Below are 23,026 nucleotides of genomic sequence, written 5' to 3' on the forward strand. Positions count from 1 at the left end.
TACAGAGCCTTCCTTGAGTTACTGTTGCTTGTTTCATAAGGAACGATGTCATTGCCATACAGGATAAAATAAAAAATACACAAACAGTTCTTTGGTAATAAGCAGCAACCAATGTTTCACAAGAGGATGTAAAAAACACCCCTGAAGAACACCCCTGTCCTTTAGGAACTGCTGCTTCTACAGTATTTTTTTGTTTGTTTGTTTGCTTCTCTAAGTTGCTTAAATTTAAGTTTGTAGGCATAAGACTTGGTCTCTCTTCCAAATCACTGATGTTAGTCATAAGTCTAAATTGCCAGCCATTTTACGACTCTCGCTGAAGTACTGTCCTAAATTGCTTCCTGTGGATAAGAGTGGCATAGTTTAATTACACACTTTCTAAGAAGTATTTCCTTTGAATGGTTTAAAATATGTCTCCTTTGTCCCCTTGTTTTTGAACTACTATATACGGAGACAAAAGTTGGTCATCAACTGCTTTTCTACTGTTCATTAATGTGTGCAATTCTGTCTTACGTCTTTTCTCAATGGAAAAAAAAAATCGCCAAAATATCACTCAAGTGTTTGTGTCTAGAAATACATTTCATATGTCTATAATCTTTGTAACCCTCTCCAAAACTTCTACAGCAGCATCACCTTTCATACGTGGTGATCAATCTGGTACTTACCATTCCAAATGAAGCCCCATCATTTTGTTACCTTAAGCAAATAATAGTGATTTTGTATTGTTCTTCATCTCATTCCTTGCAGATCCTAGTATTTTGGGATACAGTGGTCTTAGGTCAACAGAGTCCAGCTGATGCCAAAAGAGGTTATTTCATACTTTAAATTCCCATTCACCTATGATAGGTAAAAGGAGAGTTAGCTACTTACTAAATCCGAATTTCTCATCCAGTCAATCCTTTTTTTTTTTTTTTTTTGTGCTGGGCTAGCTTCCAGCTGGGTCAGGTCCTGCACCCAACTTGCCATAGGGTCTTACTCATATCTAGTCTGTAGCGACCAAACTAGTGGCAGTGATGATGATCAACATGATGACAGAGCCATCTCTCCCACACTCGCATCAGTTCTCCCTCTCTGTGAAACCAGTTACTCTTGACAGCTGACCTTTTTTTAACCTTACATGCACGCTCAGCAGAGATCTTTACTGAGCTTAGAACAGTGATTGTTAATTGCCTGCTTATAAAATGGATTCTAGACTTACAGTGGATTGAATAACCTCATCTAAACAGTCATTGTTCAGCATCTCACCAGCAAAAATTTCCTGTAGGAAATCAAAGGCAGTTAGCTTCTCTCTCTGTCTTTGATATTTCTGAAGCATGTCCTGCGTTTTCCAAGTAAGTTGACTGAAAAATACTTTCCATTTCCCTGAACATTTTAAATGTATTTGATAACCACATTTAGAACTTCCTTTATAGTATCCTTGATTGAAAAGTGTATTCAAGTGAAAAGAGTTGAAGGTTGTCTTAACGTTCTCTTAAATGTAAAGACCTGCACTGTAGAAATAAATGAGTCTTCACAGAGAGTATGCGGGACACAGGATTCAACCTTTACAAAGGAAGATGTGATGATGGGCTGTATTTCTCCTACCTTTGCCCTGCAGTTCTCTGCAGCCATAACCCTTTCCTTTTTAGAATGTTGCAAACAGCATTTAGGATCAGCTATCCTTGTGTCACTAATATTATCAGAAGTCAATTAAAATACATGTATGTGTATCTCACTATGGAAACTTATAAGAACTTTTGATATGGGGGAAGGCCAACATATTTTGTTTTTACCGAATAACCATTGAGTAAAATGTAGAAGTTTTCACTTCTAATACTAATACAGTAGTATGAATACTAATACATTAGTATTAGATACTAATGGATTAGAGTAGTACTAATACATTAGTATTAGATATGCAAAACACCTCTTCTGCTTCTTTTCTGTTTGAAAGTTCTCACATGTATATCTGTTCTGGATTATCTGTTTTATAATCACACCAGTCGCATCCCAGGTTCAGCCCTGAACTCCAGTATGCGCTTCCCTATACTACCGAGACACCAGTTCTTGAATGTCTTCCACTTCAGTGATGTCATTAACCAAGGGATGGATTGGATGGGATGGCAGGACGTTGGGTGCACAAGACAAACCCACGACTATGAGTTGTATCAGGATGGTGAGAAAAATCAGATGTTTACTGCCCCTGGAGAAACCCTGCAGTCTGGAGCCAGGTGCTTTCCCCAAGGAACTTGGTGAGCAGATCTGAAACTGTAGATGAAGTTGCTCTCTGAGTTCCTTCCAGCAGTTTTGCTGTACAAGTGATACATACTGATATGTCAGCAGCTTCCCAGCATTGTTTTGAAACAGCAAGTTGGTTAAGAACACACATTATTCCTGTCATCCTGTATTCACCCACTTGCTTAACAACAAAAAAGAAACAAAAAACTTCTTGTCAAAACCCATGAGTCAAGAACATAAATCTACAAACTGCTGCTGTTTGTCTTCCTACTGTCTTCTTGTAAAGAAATTCTTTAGGAAATATTTTTTTTCAGAGATATCTAAGGTCAGCTGTTTTTGATATGATTATATATGTGTAATATCAAAATATATAATTTCAATCAACAGATTTTTTTTAAATTTATTTTTTAGAGGAACATCATGATAGTTCAAACTGGCATCCGTCCTCACAGCTATTTAATACCCTGACTTAAATTTGGTGAGTTTGTCACCACCGCCGATGTTACTATTGTTTGCTTCTAAGATTGAAGGGGGAAGGAATGTCTCTATTTTCATGCAGTAGCAAAACTGTGCCAGAGTGGTTTTTAAGCTGTTAATTACTAAAATCCATAAAGTGTTTAAGCAAATCTGGTATTGTGAAAAGCCTATTAAAAAGATCTTTACTACACTTTTCATTATGCCATTATGATGGCTTTTTGGATAGTAGAAGTCATTATTTTAAATACTACTACTATCTGTAATTTATTAAATTTTTGATGGATCTTTAATTTAACTTTGTTAACAAATTTGTCTCCTTTCTGGATAGTTGAATTGCAGTAGTATAGACGAGGTAAGAAGTAACTGAATAAGTTGATCCCTTATCTTTTTGCAGCAGACATAATTGATCCCAAAGGCTAAGATCTGTTTTGTTAGTCTTGAAAAATTACCATGACACTCACATGAAGTGATGATGTGAGACTGAAAATCACGTGTTAACAAAATATGATGCTTTTTAAATGTGTAAGTAAATTCAGTGCACTTCAGTAAGACTATTTGCAAATGGAAACCAGTTTTTAAGTGTTTTCAGGACTCTGACCCAACCCTGTTCCATATGCCAGATGTGTGACTGTAGCTGTATACCCATACTTGCAGAATGTTGTGGAGAAGAGACAAGGTAGCAGCTTGTGAGGCAGTGGAAAGGGTGGCCTTGAAAGTGCCAGGAGTCATGGAGCACAGTGACATAGCTCTCAGAAGCTTTCCAGAAGGAGCAGTTTCTCTGCAAAGGCTTTCCTCTTCATTTGTGGATAGAATCAAAGAACTTTCCACAAAGCTGTAGTTGATACAAACGTCAGACCCCCAGGCTCATAAATGAAAATTGTTTCTGAATTACTCTGGTCCTGATTCCTTGCTGCGTTCGTATTTGCAAAGAGGCATTAAATGTGTCCTTTGGGCTTGTGATAATGCTATAATGGAACAGCTGTGGTACAGCACACAAGCTGGGTGCTATTTTTTATTTTTCCAGAAGAATTTCCAAAATTACACAAACTGTGAAAAATATATGAGGCACTTTGGGACTTTTGAGAGATCTGTTAGCATGAAAACGAAAAGATGTTTATTAGTTCTATATTACAGTAATTTGAAATATCATTACCACCAGTGATGTGGGGAAGTCTTTCAATTGATTATTAACTTTACAATCATTACTAAATAATAAGAGCAGTCAAGCAGTACAACTAGGAACTGAGAACCAGGGATCCTGAAACCTACTTTTTGATTGTCTTTTCTAGTAAACCTTTTAACAATTCACTTCACTTATCTTTCTTTTCTATATCCCGCCTTGTAACACCACATTACCTTTAGGGCATATAGTGAGGTTTAATTTATGTAAATCACTTTTTAGCCACTGAGAAGGATACTGGGGCAGAAGAGTGCTCTTGCTCATACGATGATAGTTTGAGTGCAGGGTAGATAAATCATACATAGGAGTAAAATGCACTGAGAATTTTCTAGACGTTCAGAAAATTTGATTAAGTGTTGTGTTTGTTTTTGTTTGTTTGTTTGTTTGTTTGTTTTGTTTTGTGGATTATGCATGTCATGGTTTCATTGAAAGACAGACTTACATTTATGTGGGAAAAGCCAGTCTTGCCCTTTTCCTGGATCATCCACCTACACATTAACTCTCACTTTGTCTAATTTTGTTGAGCCCAGGACTCTCCAGGAGAAGTGACAAGCATAGGGATAGCCTGGCTCACGTGAAAATCTTACCCCACGAGGCTCTGTGTGTGCAGCTGCCTCCAGGAACTCAGGCACAGCTACAGTGTTATACGTGTGAGCATGATTTCCTTCAGTTTTATGTGGTTTAAATAACTTTCTTGATGCAAAACAAAACAAACCAACAGAAAACTCTGTAGGAGGATGTCTTTTTTTCTCAGTACCTGGAGAAATAAAATGAAACCCCCTATTGCAATATTTCTTAAATTTCATAAGATATCTTGAACCAGTATTTGCTGAAGCTCCTTCTGCAAGCATAGGCTAGTGCTGCATTCCTGGGAATATCTCTCAGTAGAAGCGAGCCTCAGTCCCCTTAAACAATAGGAGGGCCTTGCAAAGATGTCCTTGAATCTGTTTTGCAACCCCAATTGTTGTAGTTTGCAGGAAGTAAAATGGTTTTGCAAGAACCAAGGCTAGCTGGAGCCAGACTGTACTTCTAATTCTGTAGTTTAACAATACTGTGATATTGTAATGCTTCTGTAAGATAAAATAGAAAGGCAAAAGGATTAGAAGTAAAAAACGTGACACTTTTTAAAATTTGATCCTACTTGTCAGAAGTGCTTAGTTCTACTGCAACTGAGTCTGCAAGCTGGAGATGCTGTTAGTCTGCAGTGCAGAGCCAGTGATGAAAAGAAAGTGAACAGTGACTAGGAGAGAGAATAAAAGGCAAAAGAAAGGATTATATCAGTAGGTGAGATTGTGTAATTTAAATCTGCTGTGTTTCAGGATTTTTGTAATATGTCACGAGAAAATTGTGCATTTTCTGCTGTGTTTTTCTTATTCTCTTCTGCTGAATTTTGACCTTATTTATCTTATCACACTACTTACATGTCCAGGGGAGTAGTGGCTCCTGGAAACAGCCTGCTAGGATTTACTGGAAATTGAACTTCATGCAGTCATGTGGTGGAAGAAGAAGCTTTGGAGAAATAGTTGGATTTCATTGCCTGGCTCTGAGGCCCAAATTCCTGGGGAGTGGGAGATCTGGGTTTGACCCCAAGGCTCACTGTGCAGCCTGTGAGTTGTGGAGCAGGAAACCACCCAAAATGTTGCTAATTGTGGCCAAGACCTAAGTGGCAGGGAGCAATACCTAGGTATGTACGAAAGCCAGTTTCTCCCACAGGTCTGTAGAGATGTCTGTCCACCAGGTTGTAGTCTGACAGACAGTCAACCTTTTCATCAGAAAGACAGAGGGAGTCACTTAAAAATCAGGACAAGAGGTGGTAGGGTTTCCTTCTTTTTGCAATGTGTGAGTTAATATCATCCAGGAATTAAGAGATTCATGCTTGATTTCTTCCTCTGCCAGAAAGGATTTAAATAGATTTCCCTCTAAATTTCAGTAAATATTAACAACTATTTAATAGGCTGTGGGAAAGAGGCTCTCCTCTCTTCCTGCATGATAACAGGAGCAGCATGGTCATTCACATGGAAAAAGGTTTCGTTGGTTCTGTTTCAGCATCATTAAATTATCACTGGATTAAACAGCGTATGTTTAATACATCTACATTCTGTCTAAATGCGGGCTTAAGCTTGACTCTCGATTGAGTGGCAAAGCATTTGAATTGTGCTTATTTTACAGAGCACATATTAAATAATAAACAGGATACAGAAATCTGGCTTGCAGTCAGAGGACATAAATCTTTTGGTCCTGGAGGTCACCATCTTCTAAGACGGAAGTGAACAAATGTGCCTAAAAGCACAGTTTCAAAATTATTTGTGCTGACTGGCCAAAATGTGTTAAAAGCAAGCTAGTTCAAAATCATATTGACCTTTTCTCTCTGACAGTGATTATCAATAATTTGGGTATTTTAATTGATATCTGAAAATGCAAAAATTTATATATTTCTGATGATATAAAGTATTCTTATTTAGTATATGACTTTTTGAGCTATATTAGCCAATTCTTAACATTCTATTTAGTAACATGCTTTACTTTTCCTATGCTGCTGAAGGATATACATTTATAAATCAGTTAGTTGCTTTTAAAAATTTTGTTTCAGCAGTACATCCAGTTTGAAAGTTTTGCTCTAGCTGTAATTAACAAGGTGAAGGAAACTGGCGAATTTGAATGATTTCATCAATTAGCCTCATAGCACTTTTCTTAGACTTCCAGCAAAAGCAGCATCTTAGACTGATTTTTTTTTAATTGTTCATTTCTAGAAGTAAAAAAAAAAAAAAAAAGTTCAGGAAAGTACAGAAGTATGAATAATTTTTAGAGATTTTTACATTTTGGAACAGGAAAATAAATAAATATGTGATACTAGTAAGAGTGTTTAAGCTGAGAAGACAGTTGTGTGTAGCAAAATCACTGGTAAAGCTGAGTAGCTGATGTTTAAAGTTCAGAGATATGTTGTTGGAGGTAATAAAAAGATGAAAGGTTTGGATAAAAAGTTGGAAGGCCAGGGATTTGTAGGGCTTTATGGAATGTAATTACTTTTAGCTCTTATTTTGAGCTGATGTGGTTCAGCTTTACTCACAGCTTCCCGTACAGTCTTACATCTGATAATTTGATTATGAAAATGAACTCTCCCACTTGGATGAGAATGCTAGCAATCTTGTTCTGATAAGAGATATTTATACAGCACAACCAAATCACTTAAACATAAAGGGGCCATGTGCTTATCCTCATTTCTAATGACAAGCTCACTGAAGCTATCTAAGTTCTGTCAGCACACGTTGGTATTCCCTGTTCAGTATGGGGCCAGTGCTTTCCAGTGCTACTTCAGAGCAACTTCTTTGACTTATTTGGATGTTGTGTGAATTTAATAGCTATAAATTGAGAATCTGTCTTTACATTCCGATCTTAAAATGGTACTGACAGAAGACCTAACTTTTGACTTATCCTTAACTGGGGAGAAAGGCAAAATCTAGTGAATCTTTGGAGATGAGTCCAGGGAAGAGAGGATCACCTTCTGTAAAAAGTAAAATAAGTGGTAAATTTGAGTAGCTGAAGGTAAGTGAGTGAGCATAATTCATTTGCTGTGAAGTGCTCACTGGCAAGCTGTTACAGCAAGGTATAGTTCAAAGTCAAAGTAGTCTGTGGCTACATTTTGAGGGGATGATGCTAGAATAAAAGTGAAGGAAATGTTGTGTAAACCGACTGCTTACTCTCCATTCCAAATGCTATAATCTGACAATCTTTTCCATTTAAATTTATAGACCAAATTCCATCTTCAGTTATATTGACATAAATTCCCTTAGTCATAGTTTGGCTGTATTTATAAGCCTAAGTTTGCTGTTGTGTTACAATAAGAAAGTCTTGATAATTGTTTCTAAAACACACTGGAATTTGTTTTAGTCTGCAGTATGCTTGTGTATAAGGGTACAGTCTGATAAAAAGTGAATGCTTTATTCTTCACTTTTATATATATATATATATATATATATATATATATATATATATATATATATATATAAAATATAATACTAATGTAGGAAAGAAGACTGGGATCGAAACCTGGCTTTATTCAGGTGCTACAAGCATTACTGGTTGAGAAAACATACAATCTACTAGCTCATTCCTGGGTTACAGGACCTGTATAAATTTCAGGTCAACTGGCAATGTATAAACCAGTGCAGTGTGTGTAAAATTCTCTGTATATACAGAGGTTTCCATGTGGAAAAATTTCTATGTGGAAAGTGTTCTCACAAATTTTCACAAATTTTACACGGGAACCATTATTCAGTAAATGGAAGTCTTAAGTGACTAAATAAGTGTATTTGGAAGGAGGGAAGGAGAAATAATTCTAGATATTTCTGGTCTAATACAATGTGTGTTTTTTCTTTGTTCTATATGTTTGTTTGTTTTTAATGGACGTTGGAACACTTGCATGATATGGCAGAAAATTTGTCTAAAGTTTCACCCTAGAATACTTGTCTGTGAAGAAAAAGGTTCAGTTATTGTTTGAAAGCAGGATTTTCAAATCACAGTTCTTTGTCCTAGTAGATACTGTATTGTCGTGGCATTACGGTATTGGATTTGGAAAGCATTGGGCAGAAAGAATCCTGGGCAGAGGAAAGGCTGCAAAACTCCTAAGAGGCAGCTGGGTGGTACAAAAACTTGAAATCCCACAGCTTGTAGTGTGAGCTTCTCCGTATTGGTACTCCATAAGGGCTTTTAGCTTTTACGTGGGCTTATCAGTAGGTTTCCTAAGCCTTGAACTTTGGCCCTAAATGTACTAATAAATCTGGGATTAAAGGAAAAAATCTGGTTCTGCTTAATTTTACACAGAACTGAGTTTCTCATTATTTTACCTCTGCCTTTACAGACTTTTCTGTAGTCAAATATTAGGGAAGCAGTAACAATGCTTTTCAGTTGATCTGTCTAACTTAAATTTTTGTTCCATAATAGTTCCTATTATCTCTAATAACCAACAGAATGAACCTCTGTGTTTGCATTGGCTTGCTTTTAAGTCAAAAACATGTAGCTCTAATTCTGTTATTTCCTTTGGAAATAATTTTACTTGGCATTTTTTTCTATATGCACCTTTATTTTATATAGAGCCTTATTGAACCTGTGACTCCTTTTAGCAATGTCCATTGTAAATAAGCTCTGCTGGAATATTATTTTAGAAAACTCTTCTGTGCTGTGTTCAGATGATCATTAGTTTCCAGACAGGGCACTCAGGATTGTAGGACAATTCGGGTGGGAAGGGCTGTGGGAAGGCTTTGGTCCAACCTGCTGCTCAGCTCAGGGTCAGCCATGAGCTCAGACCAGGTTGCTCAGGGCTTTATCTCACCTGTGTCTCTCTGGTTTCAGCTTACCCTGCTGTCTCTCACCCACTGCGAAGTGCCTGGCTCTGTCTCCTCTGTAACCAGCTTGCAGGATTGCTACCAAGCACTGGCAGGTTGCTGGTAGGTGTCACCCTCATGCCCTCCTCTCTGCAGGCTGAGCAAGTCCCCTCCCCTCATCCTCTCCTCACAGAGCTCCAGCCCCTGACCACCTTAACCGCTAGTGTCTTTCTTGTTTGGAGATTGTCCTGGTTTCAGTTAGGACAGAGTTAATTTTCTTCCTAGTAGCTGGTAGAATGCTATGTTTTGGCTTAGGATGAGAAGAGTGCTGATAACACCCCGATGTTTTAATTACTGCAGAGCAGTGCTTACACCAAGCCAAGGACATCTCAGCTTCTCGCTCTGTCCTGCCCGCGGGCAGGCTGGGGGTGCAGCAAGAGCTGGGAGGGGACAGACCCAGGACAGGTGATCCAAACTAGCCACAGGGGTATTCCATCCCATATGGGGTCATGCTGAACAATATATAGGGGGGGGAGGGCGGCTGCTCAGGGTTAGGCTGGGTATCAGTCAGCGGATGGTGAGCAATTGCATTGTGCATCACTTGTTTGTACACATTATTAGTAGTAGTACTATATGTATTATCATCATTGTTATTATTATTATTGTTATTATTATTATTGTTATTATTATTATTGTTATTATTATTTTCCTGTCTTATTAAACTGTCTTTATCTCAACTCATGGGCTTCACTTTCCCGTTTCTCTCCCCCATCCCAGAGAGAGAGGGGGGAGGGTGAGCGAATGGCTTTGTGGCTGGGTTAAACCACGACAGAGGTGCCTGAAACTAAATGCAGGGTTTTTGACAAAGTCCAGAAAACAGTAAATATTTAAGTAATATTTTAGTGAATAGACTGAGATGCATGAGCTCAGAAGAGTAACAGTTACTAGCTGAAGTAGGACATGTGAAGACAAGGCTAAAAGATGCTCTTTTTGAGAGTAATCAGAACCAGGGTGCAGTATTTTCTGAGGAGCTTTTTGTATCTGGCTACATATAATGCCTGTATTATTAGTCTTGAGACTTCAGTCCCCACATATCTCAGTGCAGTGGCTTTCTCTGATCATTACATCCATCTAAACACTATTGGCTTTCATGGAAATACACTACAGACACACAGGTTGGGAGAATTAATCCTGTCTCCTTGGCATATAGAACTTGTGAGTCACTGCCACTACTTGTTTGAGCAGTATTAAATGTAAGCATCTTAGTTGTATCTATACACCCACACTGAAGTTTTTATATAAGATTCTAATGTGCCTGATTAACATAAGAAAACCCAGTGCATATTTGTAGAGCAGGTGCAAGCGATGTCTCATCTCTTCCTGAACAAAAGGTTAATACATTCCTACAAATGACTTAATCCAACCTTAACACTAAAAATGATATGATTGTAAATTGATATAAATGAGAGTTAAAAAGCTTCAAGTAGCACACTGTAATTATTAGTCAATATTCAAAAGGGCAGGAAGTTTTTTTTTTAAAAAAAAAAAAAGAATTTACAACACTAACTAGAAACAACTGATTTACATACAGCATTCACTTTAAGACTTAATTATGCCGTAAAGTTTAAGCTTAAGTATATACAGCATGTACAGTGCAGAAGTGTGCAACAAGAACTGCAGCATGTTTTGATTTTTAGATTTAAAATGTGGGTGAATTGAATGTAAATGTAAACCTTTCCAACCTTGGTTTTGTTTGTCTTTATCAAATATATTGGCATTTATATGCATTTGTAGTCCTGCCTAGAAGACAGGATTTGCATTTCAGTTTTTTAATGGCAATTTATCTGTCCATTTTGTTTGTTTTTATTATTATCCTTAGAAACAGAACCTGCGTATGTTGATTCTTTTTTTTCCAAAATAAAATTTTAGCTAGATAGATCTAATTTCAGAACTAGAAATTCTAATGTGAGTTAGCTGTCTCAAGGTTTTGCAGTTCTTTATTTTGCTGCAATTATTCCAAGACAGTCTTGGGCATTTGTGAATGTGGGAAAAATTCTGGTTGCACTGCAGACATCTCCAGTGTGCAAACAGACATTTTTCAGAAGCGAAGAAAAGCTGTGAAAAAGTATTCCAGCCAGCCTTTGAGACCAGATATAAAATCATGCTCAAGCTCATCCCACTTTTCATGAATAATGCAATATGTGTATGTGCACAAATATATTGAAGCATGCCTAAATCTGAAAGATTTTATTTAGCTGTACTTTTATGCATAAGGTTTTCTTAACATGACAGGAGATAGGTATGTTGATTTGTTTATTTTTAAACTATCTTGGCATTAACATCTAAGTGTGCTTACAGTCCACAAATAATCAATTAGGCAAGAGAGCAGATCTTCCATATTTGATTGCTAAAGTAGTGATTGTTGTAGTGGGTTTACGTGGCAAGGTTTTGGTAGCAGGGGGCCATAGGGGTGGTTTCTGTGAGAAAGATCTAGAAGCTGCCCCATGTTTGGTAAGGGCCTCATTGTTTTCCAGATCTGAACCAATAAGCGATGTTGTTTTGTGCCTCTGTGAGAGCATATTTAAGACAGGGAAAAAAACCCTGTGCCACACAGCAGCTGTGAGAGTGAAGGGAGTGAGGAACAGCCTTGCAGGCACCAAGGTCAGTGCAGAAGGAGGGGGAGAGGTGCTCCAGGCGCCGGAGCAGAAGTCCCCTGCGGCCTGTGGTGAGGCCCATGGTGAAGCAGGATGTCCCCCTGCAGCCCATGGAGTACCACGGTGGAGCAGGGTCCCACGCTGCAGCCCGTGGAGGAGACCACAGTGGAGCAGGTGGCCCTGCACCGACGGAGGCTGCCGCCTGTGGAAGACCCCTGCCGGAGCAGATTCTGGGCCGGACCTGTAGCCCGTGGAGAGGAGCCCACGCAGGAGCAGGTGACCTGGCAGGAGCTGCTGCCTGTGGGGGACCCAGGTTGGAGCAGTTCGCTCCTGAGGGATGGACCCCGTGGTACGGACCCATATCTGGAGCAGTTCTGGAAGAGCTGCTGCCTGTGGGAAGCCCACGCCGGATCAGTTCATCAAGGACTGCATCCCGTGGGTGGGACCCCACAGCACAGGGGACAAGAGTGACTGAGAAGGAGCGGCAGAGAAGCGCTGTAGACTGACCATAACCCCCATTCCCCCATTTCCCTGCGCCACTAGGGGGGAGGAGGTGGAAGAGGGTGGATGGGGGGGGAAGGTGCTTTTGGTTTCTTTCCTTTTTTTTTGTCACTTCTCTAGCTTGTTAGTAACGAGCAATAAATCTTACTATCTTCTTATGCTGAGTCTGTTTTGCCCGTTACAATAATTATTGTGTGATTTTCTCATCCTTATCTCAACCCTTGAGCCCTTTTCACATATTTTCTCCCCATTCCTCTTTGAGGAGGGGGAGTGAGAGAGCGGCTGTGGTGGAGCTCGGCTGCCCACTCGAGCGGAACCACGACAATTGTAGAGCAAGAAGGCTAAGTGTATAAGAAACTCAATAGAGATTTTAAAAACTAAAGGCAAAGCATTAATTCCTGGATTGTAATTTATAAAGATGTGCACTGTGTTGGCTTATTTTGAATAATACTACAAAAAATGACAATTTTATTCTCTCTCTCTAAACATAATTTCTACAAAGGCTTCAATTTCATAACAAATAATTGTAATTGCCTGTAGTCTGTGCAAGTTGTTTGATTGGATATTGGTAAAAAGGTATTATTACATTATACAGAATTCAGTTATTGAACTTCAAAGGTAATAAAAATGAATATTTGTAGGTTACAAACGGCTTTTGATATGCTTTTCTGTATTAAGTAACTGCCTGTAATTAATTTTTGGCTATAACTTCTTAGGTTTTAGGGCTTAATTGAAGCTTCCTCTTTCTCAGCTGCCAGAGTAACCTGAGGATTCCCCACATACCAGAAATCTTCTATATTGTTATTTTTGGCCACAACTTCTTCTGAAAGAATTTGTGAAAAACTGATGCTGTTGAATTATGTTACAGCCAGCCCTCCCTTCAGTGGGAATCTCTCCAGTAGAAGGGTAATTAGTTAAGTACATTAAATTTTTGAACTGGGGAAGTAGGCAAACAAAACAAGCACAGAAAACAACTCCTTGGGAGCTTTTTTTTCAAGTTTTCTTTTTAAAATACATTTTAAGTTCTTCCAAAAGGAAACACTGAAAATCATGAGCAGCAGCAAATAGGAATTTAGAGAGGGACGCTTTTATTAAATGAAGAATTTAGAGTATCAGTATTACAGACATAATTCAGTGGGTATCTGCTGCCCCCTTCAGACTACTCCCAGTATTAAAGAAAATTTTTTAAAGCGGAAATTAATAGCATTCCATTCTTCTGCACTAGTTTTTGCTGGGGAGTGGGAAAGAACCCTAAGAATAAATACATTTTTAAGTAGATAGCTGGTGATTTTTTTTTTTTATATATCAGCAGTAGATTTTATTTTAATGAGTAAGACAAACTGTACTTCAAGTTACTACTTCAGCTACTAGGTTCAATACAGTAGGAAAAAAGATCTTGGACTTGGAAAAAATCAGTGGACTAGGATGTGGGAAAACTGGAAAATAATTAGATTAATCTAGACTGTGTTTATACATTTTTGGTAAAGTCATTCCAATTCTGTGATTCAGTTCTTCATGTGCAAAACACATGATGCCTCATCTCTTTTTAAATCTTTTAATTCAGAGTAAGATTTGATAGCAAGATCAAGACCAGATTAGCAGAAATTCTTTCTTACCTGCTCCCCAGATAGGGGATAATGCAACTGAGTTTTATATGCCTAAATACACTTGTATGTGCACTGCTCAGTGTATGCACATGTATACATTTGTGTGTATATACCTGTATTCAACAGCTCTCTAATCTCAGCTGAAATAAAGTACTCCCATTAAGAAGAAACAACAGCTTTGTGCAAATGTAGACCAATTACTCTTAGCTAAAAAGGACAGATGTAGATAGAAAATAATAATTGTATTTTTTCTATTTGGGATGTAACATTGTACATTTTCTAAGCTTGTCTGAGAAGATTTTTATAAAACTGATAAAAAGAGAAGATTTAAAATAAGACTGTTATATGCATTGGGTGTTCTTACTCTACTGAGGGAAAGAAATTACATTTCTGAACACTTTCTTTATATCAATCTCCTATTAACACAACCTGCTGAGTTAATAGCAAAAAGAAATACCAGACTTGTTTGGTGCTATTTCTTTTTTTATTTCCTCATATATGATTTAAGCAAAATTGTTAGGGAAGAACAGAGATACAGATTTGATGGTACACTTCATTCCACGCTCCTCATAACATAAGGATCCCAAGAAATAAAAATGTACATGTTTTAAAGTGGAAAGAATGTATCATCTAGGTATTTTTTTTCCCAAAACTGAAACAGTTATTTTCTGCTTTGATGAATCTGAATTCTTAGAGCTTCTAATTGATGTTCTTGGATGCCCGAGTACATGCACTGTATTCTGTTTGCTGTCCTATCTGTACTCATTTTGCTGATAATAGAAAAAAAAAGTAAAAAAAAAAATAAAAAAAATTTCCATTTTTTGCACCACAGATTCTCAGCACACCAAGGGAAAACTTGATATCATCCTTGAAGTTAAATCAAATCAATTAGATGTGACAGAAGGATCCTCCTGTTCACATGCATATTAGACATCTATTGAAATGTAGTGCAATGCATCACTGAGGTATGTCGAGTTTTCTTGCTTTTTTTTTTCTAGCAAAAAGCTTGCTTTTGCTAGCTTTCTTTTTTGTTGTTGTTTTTTAACCCTATAAGTTTGAGTTTATCATCCCCATTCCTTGGCACTCAATGATGTAGGTATCTTTACTGGGATCTTCCTCTTCTGATTTTGTCACAGTAAATTTGGCCTAAAACAGGATTAGAAATATACATCACAAATTCAGTTATATGCAAGTTTAAATTTTCAATATCTGATGTCCAATAATTTATACATATTACAGATTTTACTGATTTCATTACAAATATTAACTTAAAGGTGGTAGAAGTATCTAACAATTCTAAAGGCATTAAACTCTAAATTATGTTTAATTTATACTGGCAAACTCCCCCATAAATACTGTAACAGTTATTTTATCAATGCTTACCCTCAATGACAAAATTCAGTTCACACTGCCTGCATAAAACAGTGTGAATCTACAAAACTGCACCCTTCTTAGTTACTGGAATGCAACTGAGAGGATAAAATTCCTGAAGTTTTGGACTCACCTTTGTTAGCTGTTCTGCAAAGTGTATAGCAGTTTGTGTATGAAGTGTAATTGGTCCACTTTTCACTCTAGACACCCCCTTTGCTAGTGCCATAAAAATGATCAGCTGAAAAGAGGGGGAAAAGGTCATTATTAAATACCTCTTCAGATCCTAGGAAGTTACTGATTTAAAAAAAAAAAATATATATATATAAAAAAATCCATGAAGTCTGTAAATGTAAAAACATTGTCTGCCAAATATCATAAAAGTTCATGCTGCTGAGTGTTAAGAGTGATCCAAAGCTCAAGAAGCTTGGAATTTACTAATGTGATGCCTGATTACAGAAGGGCTACTACTAGTCAAGTTTGCCACTAGAATTTGTGTTACTATGTTTTACTTTGCTCCTCATTCCTCAGGCTTCCCCAAAGTCATGTCAGACTCCAGATTACAAGACTACCTTTGTGTGGAGAGAAAAACTCAGAAAAGGTTTTTAAATATAACACTTTATGATGACATATTCACCAGACAGACAGGAATACCTCCTAGATAATCTGTTCTCCAATAACTTTAACCAGGGAGCTACTTTTACTCCTATACATGCAGCACCAAATAGAAGCCAATTACTACTTCATATTTTATACCTACTATTTAATGATGTGTGCAAAGCCAGAAGCATCTGCGGTTCCTAAGAACTGCACGTAATATGCTAATTCTACTGATGTGAACCAGTACTGATGTGTACCACACCTGGAAATCTCTCAACACTGATTATCAATTAATTATTTAAAGCCATGCCTACTTGTGGAGATAAAATCCAACTTTGAAATCTATGTGCCGTTCTTTCACTGTTCGGATTTACATTATTTACAAGTAATATATACATAAATGTTCTTGCTACATCACCTTCATGTAAACACAAATAGGAGCCTTACTTGGTCTTGTAAAGAATCATCCACAGCTCCACCATGTTTAAGATTCTTCAGCAGTATCTCAGCTGCTTCAATGCCAACCTTGTCAGAATTTTTTCCTAACAGAGAAATGTAAGAAGTTAGGATGCTGCCAATTATTTTTAGCACATAAAAACTAGAGAAAACAAACAAGCAAACAACAACTTTTTAAACTTTATTTCCATGCTCTTGCCTCAAATGTCTTCTTGAAAAAACTCCTGTCTTATGATGACATATTCCATAAGCACTGGGAAGCACATGGCCCCACTTACAGTCAGAAAAACATTTTATTCAAACCATGTAGATCAAAAGCACATCTATTCCTTTTAATCTAGATACACATCTAGATTCAATGCTGAACAAAACCTTCAGAGGTAAACCATAGAACCTGTATGAAAAGTCCAGAAGTATTTTCAACTCAGTGATCCTTAACAAACCTTTCTGATAAAAGGTGAATTTTGTAATTTTGTAATTTTTTTTTGATACGTAAAAGCAGCTTAGAAATACAAAGTGCAATATTTTATCTACTGAGTTTCAAATCTGTTAATTTCCTCTATCCCTTATTAGTAAATAACATCCACTTAAAAATGCAACACTCAAAGCATCAGATCTTTGAACAGATTATACTTCAGATTTCTACTTAATAGAATACTAAGTTGATTCTGAAAGAGATGTATTCCATACAACTCTTACCTCTCTTGCCAAGTGATGACCCAGCTAACAAACAACCTGTTGATGTCTCTGCAACAATGCTGAGCAGAAAAAGTATTAAAAACAAGATCAGTCACAGTACACTTCATCAGACAATTAATCAAGACCTAGCTAATCGACCAGTAACGTTACAGGCATTAATAGAAAGTTTAGGCTTGTCTTACATTATTCCACTTCCAGTCCCAAAGGCTTGATCATCAGGTTCTCGAACAGGCTGAATGTTAATGTAAAGATCTCTGATTTCTTTTCTGATGCATCTCACTGCTGCTGCTGACATGTCTTTTGCCAGCTAACAAGAGGTAGAAACATTAATTAATTAAATGATGTAACTTAGGCACGTGGGGGCAGATGAAGCTTATCCTATCCTTGTGATATTCATAGGGTCAGAGATTTTAAGACCAAACTCAGCACTCTTCAAAAACTAGCTCAGTTTCTCCTCTCCCTTCCTTTTCTGTTTCCTAGTCTGTGTGTGAGATGGAGCCCTGAGGAGATTCCAACACTCATTCTCTGTAAACACAGATAGGATAGAAATAATGGAAAGGAGGAGGCATAAAGGGGCAAATTTATCTTTTTTTTTTTTTTTTTTTGGCTAACTTAACTTGTTCTGTCTGATCCCAGTAACAATAGTTGAAGTCTGATTTTGTCTGTCTTCTATTACAGTGCACCACAGTTTAGCCATGAATCTATGAAAAACAGCCATTATTTCAGATTTCAGATAATTCACAGAAACATGAACTATACCTAGATATGATACCCCTCAATAGATACTAAATATTTTTGAATGGTTACACGAAGGATACCACAGACACTGTTCTTATTTCCTATTTTAGCTGCTACCATATCCCTGTGCAATAACAATATTTTAGAAATCCAAAATTCTGTTTTATGGCCTGAATAATGCAATCCATTTAACACAACTACTTGGCTTATATGTGACTGCAGAGTACAGGAACAGTAGAGGTGTGCTAGAGAGGTTACATGCAATTTTATATAGATCTGTGAAGTTGGATACCACCACAGCTATTATCAGCACTCACTTTTATAGGCAGTGCTCCAGCAACAAACGCTCTTCCATATATCTTTGTCACGGTGCCACGTTCTGTTAAGTTTATTGCGCTCAGCTCTTTGACTGGTGACATCTGGACTACAACTTCACCACCTCCCTGAGGATAGTAGCCCCTGTTTACAAACAGTAATCAGATATAATTAAATGTAAAGATCACAGGGAAACCCAGAAAATAACCATAAGCCTCTTTGTATATTCTGTGATACATTCTCATGTTCTCTGTTACTATACATATCAATTTTGTTGGTGTGCCTAAGAAATCTTTGTGATACAAGAATATTCTCCAATAGCATTACCTCAAAATACAGATCTTATTAACTGCCTAACACTAACGTAACTGGTACCCCAGAAAAAGCTCAGTAATGGACTGACTGTTCAGCATGCACTTCCCTCAGGGGTTAGTTCTCTGGAAACATTAAAACAATAGCTGAAGGCTCAGCAATGAAAAAGAAAAGACAGGGAAGAACCACATAACATTCGTCATACAGTGATGGTCCGCACAGGGGCCGCTAATACAGTATAGTTAATGTAAGATAAATTCAGCCCTTAGATTGATTCAGAGCACCTTGCGTGTGCCTCCATGCTCACACACTGCTGTAAGGACTGCTTCTGCCACACGACACTGTAACTCACCTCTTTTTTATGTCACAATTAAATGTGAAATTGAACTTTTCAACTATTGGCTTGAAAACCTAAAAACAAGCATATATAAAAATACACAGTGAATCTATTTTGAATTTATCATTTCCCACTATTTCATTCGGTCTTCAAAAAAAAAAAGTTCAAAACAAAAATTTCAATTACATTATAAAAAGATAGGCAGTCTCATCCATACAGCTTATTTGAGGTTCCCCATATTGTATTCTGAATAATGCTTTGTGTTAAAGGATTCTTTTTTGAGAAGAGGAAGAGAACAAATAACAATTCACAGAGCTTCTAGAATAAAGAATATATCTTAAGTGAATTTTGCTTTAGTAATTTTATAATTACTAAATTATGCAAACAGACAAGCCATTATTTCAGGGACTTCCATGAAGCATTGGTTGCTGTATACATATGGTATACGGATAGTGTAATATTCCCATGCTTGATTCCATAATTACAAATAAACTTGCAAAAGAGCAACAGAAGTAGGATAGTTATATTACATATATAGGCATGAGTTGAAGGAATTTTTCCCTACCATGAGTGTGTAGTCTATCTGAGGAGCCATCTCAGCATTGGTCCCACCTTTAAAATGAAGTTCTGATGGGGAAGCAGCGAACAGCACACAGGGCATTGCTACCTGCATCAGCAGACACACGCTCCTAAAAGCAATTACAAGATACTCAAATGTCATGCGGTCACAATCTGTGTAGAATCACAACACACAGAGGGCAAATGACTTTACAGAGAATAAGTATTTGATTTTTAACATTATCTATAAAGTAAACTTATTACTCTTAAAAATAATTCTAATTAAAACTTCATGTTCTTGGCAAGCCTAAACATAAACACTTTTGTTTCACAATAATTGTACCTTTAATATTCCTGTTTGAAGTAAAAGTAACGTATGCTTTCTTAGTATACTGATGGTACTGTGAAAACTGTAGGGTTAGACAGCAGATGGTAAAAGCAGGAAAGGTTTAGGCAGCAATTTTAACATTTTAATATTTAATTAATAATAAAATACATAAAAACCTGCAAAATTGCTTAGAAGCTGTTCAACATCTCACACAAGAAAATTCAGGGGCATAGAAAATATGCTTTGAGATACATGATTCTCCTGTTACTGAATCCCTCCACATTCCATAGATAATAATGAACCTCAAAATAGTTTTACAAAAGTAAGTGAAACAGTTATGTCATGGGTGTTTCATGTTTGTGAACTATACTTTTTTTTTGATGACACACACTTGTGATTAATTTTATTAATTCTTCTGCATTGTTGCCTACTCAAGCCTTTCTGCATTATGTTTCAGTAAAAGACATAAAAGACATCAGCTTAGTTGTTTATACTATCGCAATTCAGAAACATATTTCTCTTAAAGGAAACCTTAACTTATACCTACCCTAGCTTACACTTTCAAGTTCACAGCTAAACCCATTCTACTTTTTTGCAACAGATTCCTAGAACAAAGGATTCAATACAGGAAAAACAAAATGGAAGAAACACAGGGACAAAAACCAGCTGATTGAATATGGCCCAAGTTCCAAAAGACTAGTATACTGCACCACCATGTGCGTACGTACAACCTTAAAACTGACTTTATTATATAAAAACTAATTCAATATTTCATTGTATAATCAATATATTAATACATTAATCAATGTACTAATTCAACATCAGATATGTAATACCTTTGCAATGTATTTTTGCATTTGTGAAATACCTATCTAATTTGATGCATTGACCTAACATTTCATGTGCTAATGGAAGAAAATAATTTTTTAAGTGCATGGGCATCTTTTTTTTTTTTTTAACATTAACCAAATGTTCAACTTTTATATTTGTTCAACAATTTATATGTAATTATATACTTTATCAATATATATCCTGCTTACATAGCAGGAGCTTTGCTCACAGGTAGCAGACAGCACAGATCATGGCTCATTAGCCACGTGTTAACGTTCTTTTTTCACCTCTTTTGTGACAATTTTAAAGTTACCAAAAGCAGTTAAGAGCAGTTGCTTGTCAATCATTATCCACGTACAAAGACATACCCTGCTGTTTTTGTATCTGCTATGTGGGTTCCACCTTTGATCTTCCCAGGAGTGAAGGTTATTTCTGTTGAACCAATTTCTCCACCCTCCAGCTTCCCTTCACATAAATCTCGAACGATCTCCAATCCAGACAGATGCTGGGGTCTTAAAGTCATAATACGAAGTTAAAGATCCATTCAAATAGACTACATAATCATGTTACATTAAAAAAAAAAAAAAAACAACAACAACTAAACATCAACTAATACATCAGTCAACATCAATTGCCGATTTAAAACAAGGATCAGAAAATCAAATCTGGTTCCTACATTTCTCCTGAGTTCAGAGGAGCTAAAGGAGTAGCTTTCTGATCATTCTGAAATTCATAGGGTCCTGGTGTGTCTTCCAATAGAAAGGGTCAGGACAGACAGACGAGATGCAACAGTCACTGTCCTAATGTGATAAATGACAAAAATGTAATGGGATAATGCTGCCAAGTGGTATAATGATAGCAATACTGAACTGGAGCCAAAGCCGATTAACTGTTCCCAGAGCCATAAGAGAGCTAACAGTTAGTTCAGTGCATCTCTCCTGCAGTGCTTGCATTTCCATTTGCTTGTGTAGTTTACATAGGAGAGAAAATAAATAAATAAATAAATCTTTTTTTCGTGTTGTTACATTTTGAAGATGTCATTAAGAACCTGAGCTATGATTTTATTCAGTAGCCTAACAGGCTGTTAAGACAGTAAAGCTCATTATCAATTGACTGTCAAGCCCCTCTTAATATATGAATTTCCTTACACGAAAACCATCGGGAAATACAGCAAAACCCACTGTATACCATTCTACAGACTACTTTCAAGGCAGTTATGAAACAGTAGCATGGATAAGCGAGACTGTTTCAGTAAGCCTAAACTAACTACCTCAAAGCTCATATCTCTCCTGGATACGTTTAAAGACCAATAATCTTTTTTTTTTTTATGCTGAAAAACTACACTACTACACATATATAAAAATGCTAAGGGATCGGTTTTCCTTAGTTGTAATTAAAACTCATCCTAAATAAATGATGATTCTGACCTCCGTGTTTGTCTTACAAATGTGATGTTAGTCAAAAAGCATGTCACTAATTAACTGAGTTAATGAAGGAGCACAATTCTAGGCAGAATAATGCCAGTTATTAAATCAAGATGAGAAATGCAAGTAATGTGTCTGATGTTTCTGGTAGCGTTCAGAATACAAATGACTGCTCTGGGACATACAGATAGCATAGGAACTGTTTTGTATAGAATATGAAACATTTTGTATGGTGTATATGATATATATGCTATATACTCAGTGATTAATGTCTCAGTGAGGCATTATACGATCTTAATTACATTTTGTTTCACACCACGCAGGCTACTTTACCTTTGAAAATAGTTTTCAGGCACTTTTAAGGCTGCGCTGCCTGACAGGTGGGGGCAGAGGGAGTGCCCTCACCGCTCCTGGCAGCAAGGCAGGGCCAGGGGGAGGGAGGAAGCTGCCCTGAGGAAGGAGAGGGCAGAAAGCAAAGCGCAGCGCGGCTCTGCCTGCTCTGCCAGGCCTGCTACCTTCTGGCTTCCCTCCGCACTCGGTCCCTCCACGCCAGCGAGCCACAGGAAGACTTTTTGTTTAAAAAATGCCGCTTAAAACGCTGCCAGGGCGCGGTTTTTGCCCTTGGAGGCGTTTCGGGGCCGTTACCTGAGTCCGGGCTGGCTCCTCCCGGCGCGGATGCGGCGCACGCGGAGCGGCAGGCCCAGCAGGCAGCTCAGCGCCGTGGACACGCGCAGGATCTGCCCGCCCTGCGGGGGGAACGGCGCCGTCAGCGCTGCGGTCCCGCACCCGCCGCCCGCGGGCGAGGCGAGGCGAGCGCAGCCCAGCGGAGCCCAGCACGGCCCGGCCCGGTTCGGATGCTCACCCCCTCCATGATGCCGCCGTCTATCTCCACCCTGTCCCCATCCATGGCGGGCAGCCGCGGGGAGCCGCAGCGAGCCCCGAGGACGGCGAGAGCCCGGCGAAGCAGCGCCCACAGCCCGGTGCTGATGCCGGTGCCGGTGCCGGTGCCGGGCGGCGGCGCTGGAGCAGGCGCAGAGCGGGCGGGCGGGGGCGGTGCTGCCGCTGCCTGAGGAGCCGCCGCCGGGTCCCAGCGCCCGGGCGGCCGC

At 38.1% G+C, this 23,026-nt stretch overlaps 1 protein-coding gene across 1 annotated transcript; it reads right to left on the minus strand.

Moving 5' to 3' along the window:
- Nucleotides 1–14,215: 14,215 nt before the first annotated feature.
- Nucleotides 14,216–22,919, minus strand: RTCA (RNA 3'-terminal phosphate cyclase). The gene is made up of 11 exons (XM_084291407.1): nucleotides 22,783–22,919; nucleotides 22,566–22,666; nucleotides 20,865–21,008; nucleotides 19,345–19,468; nucleotides 18,795–18,853; nucleotides 18,133–18,274; nucleotides 17,260–17,384; nucleotides 17,078–17,136; nucleotides 16,370–16,464; nucleotides 15,459–15,563; nucleotides 14,216–15,100 (listed from the first exon to the last, which is right to left on the minus strand). The coding sequence occupies exons 1-11, from the start codon at nucleotides 22,825–22,827 to the stop codon at nucleotides 15,002–15,004; spliced, it is 1,098 nt and encodes a 365-aa protein (XP_084147533.1). The 5' UTR covers nucleotides 22,828–22,919; the 3' UTR covers nucleotides 14,216–15,001.
- Nucleotides 22,920–23,026: the final 107 nt, after the last annotated feature.

This window comes from Netta rufina, assembly GCF_964035555.1.
Source record: "Netta rufina genome assembly, chromosome: 8".
NCBI classification, from domain to species: domain Eukaryota; kingdom Metazoa; phylum Chordata; class Aves; order Anseriformes; family Anatidae; genus Netta; species Netta rufina.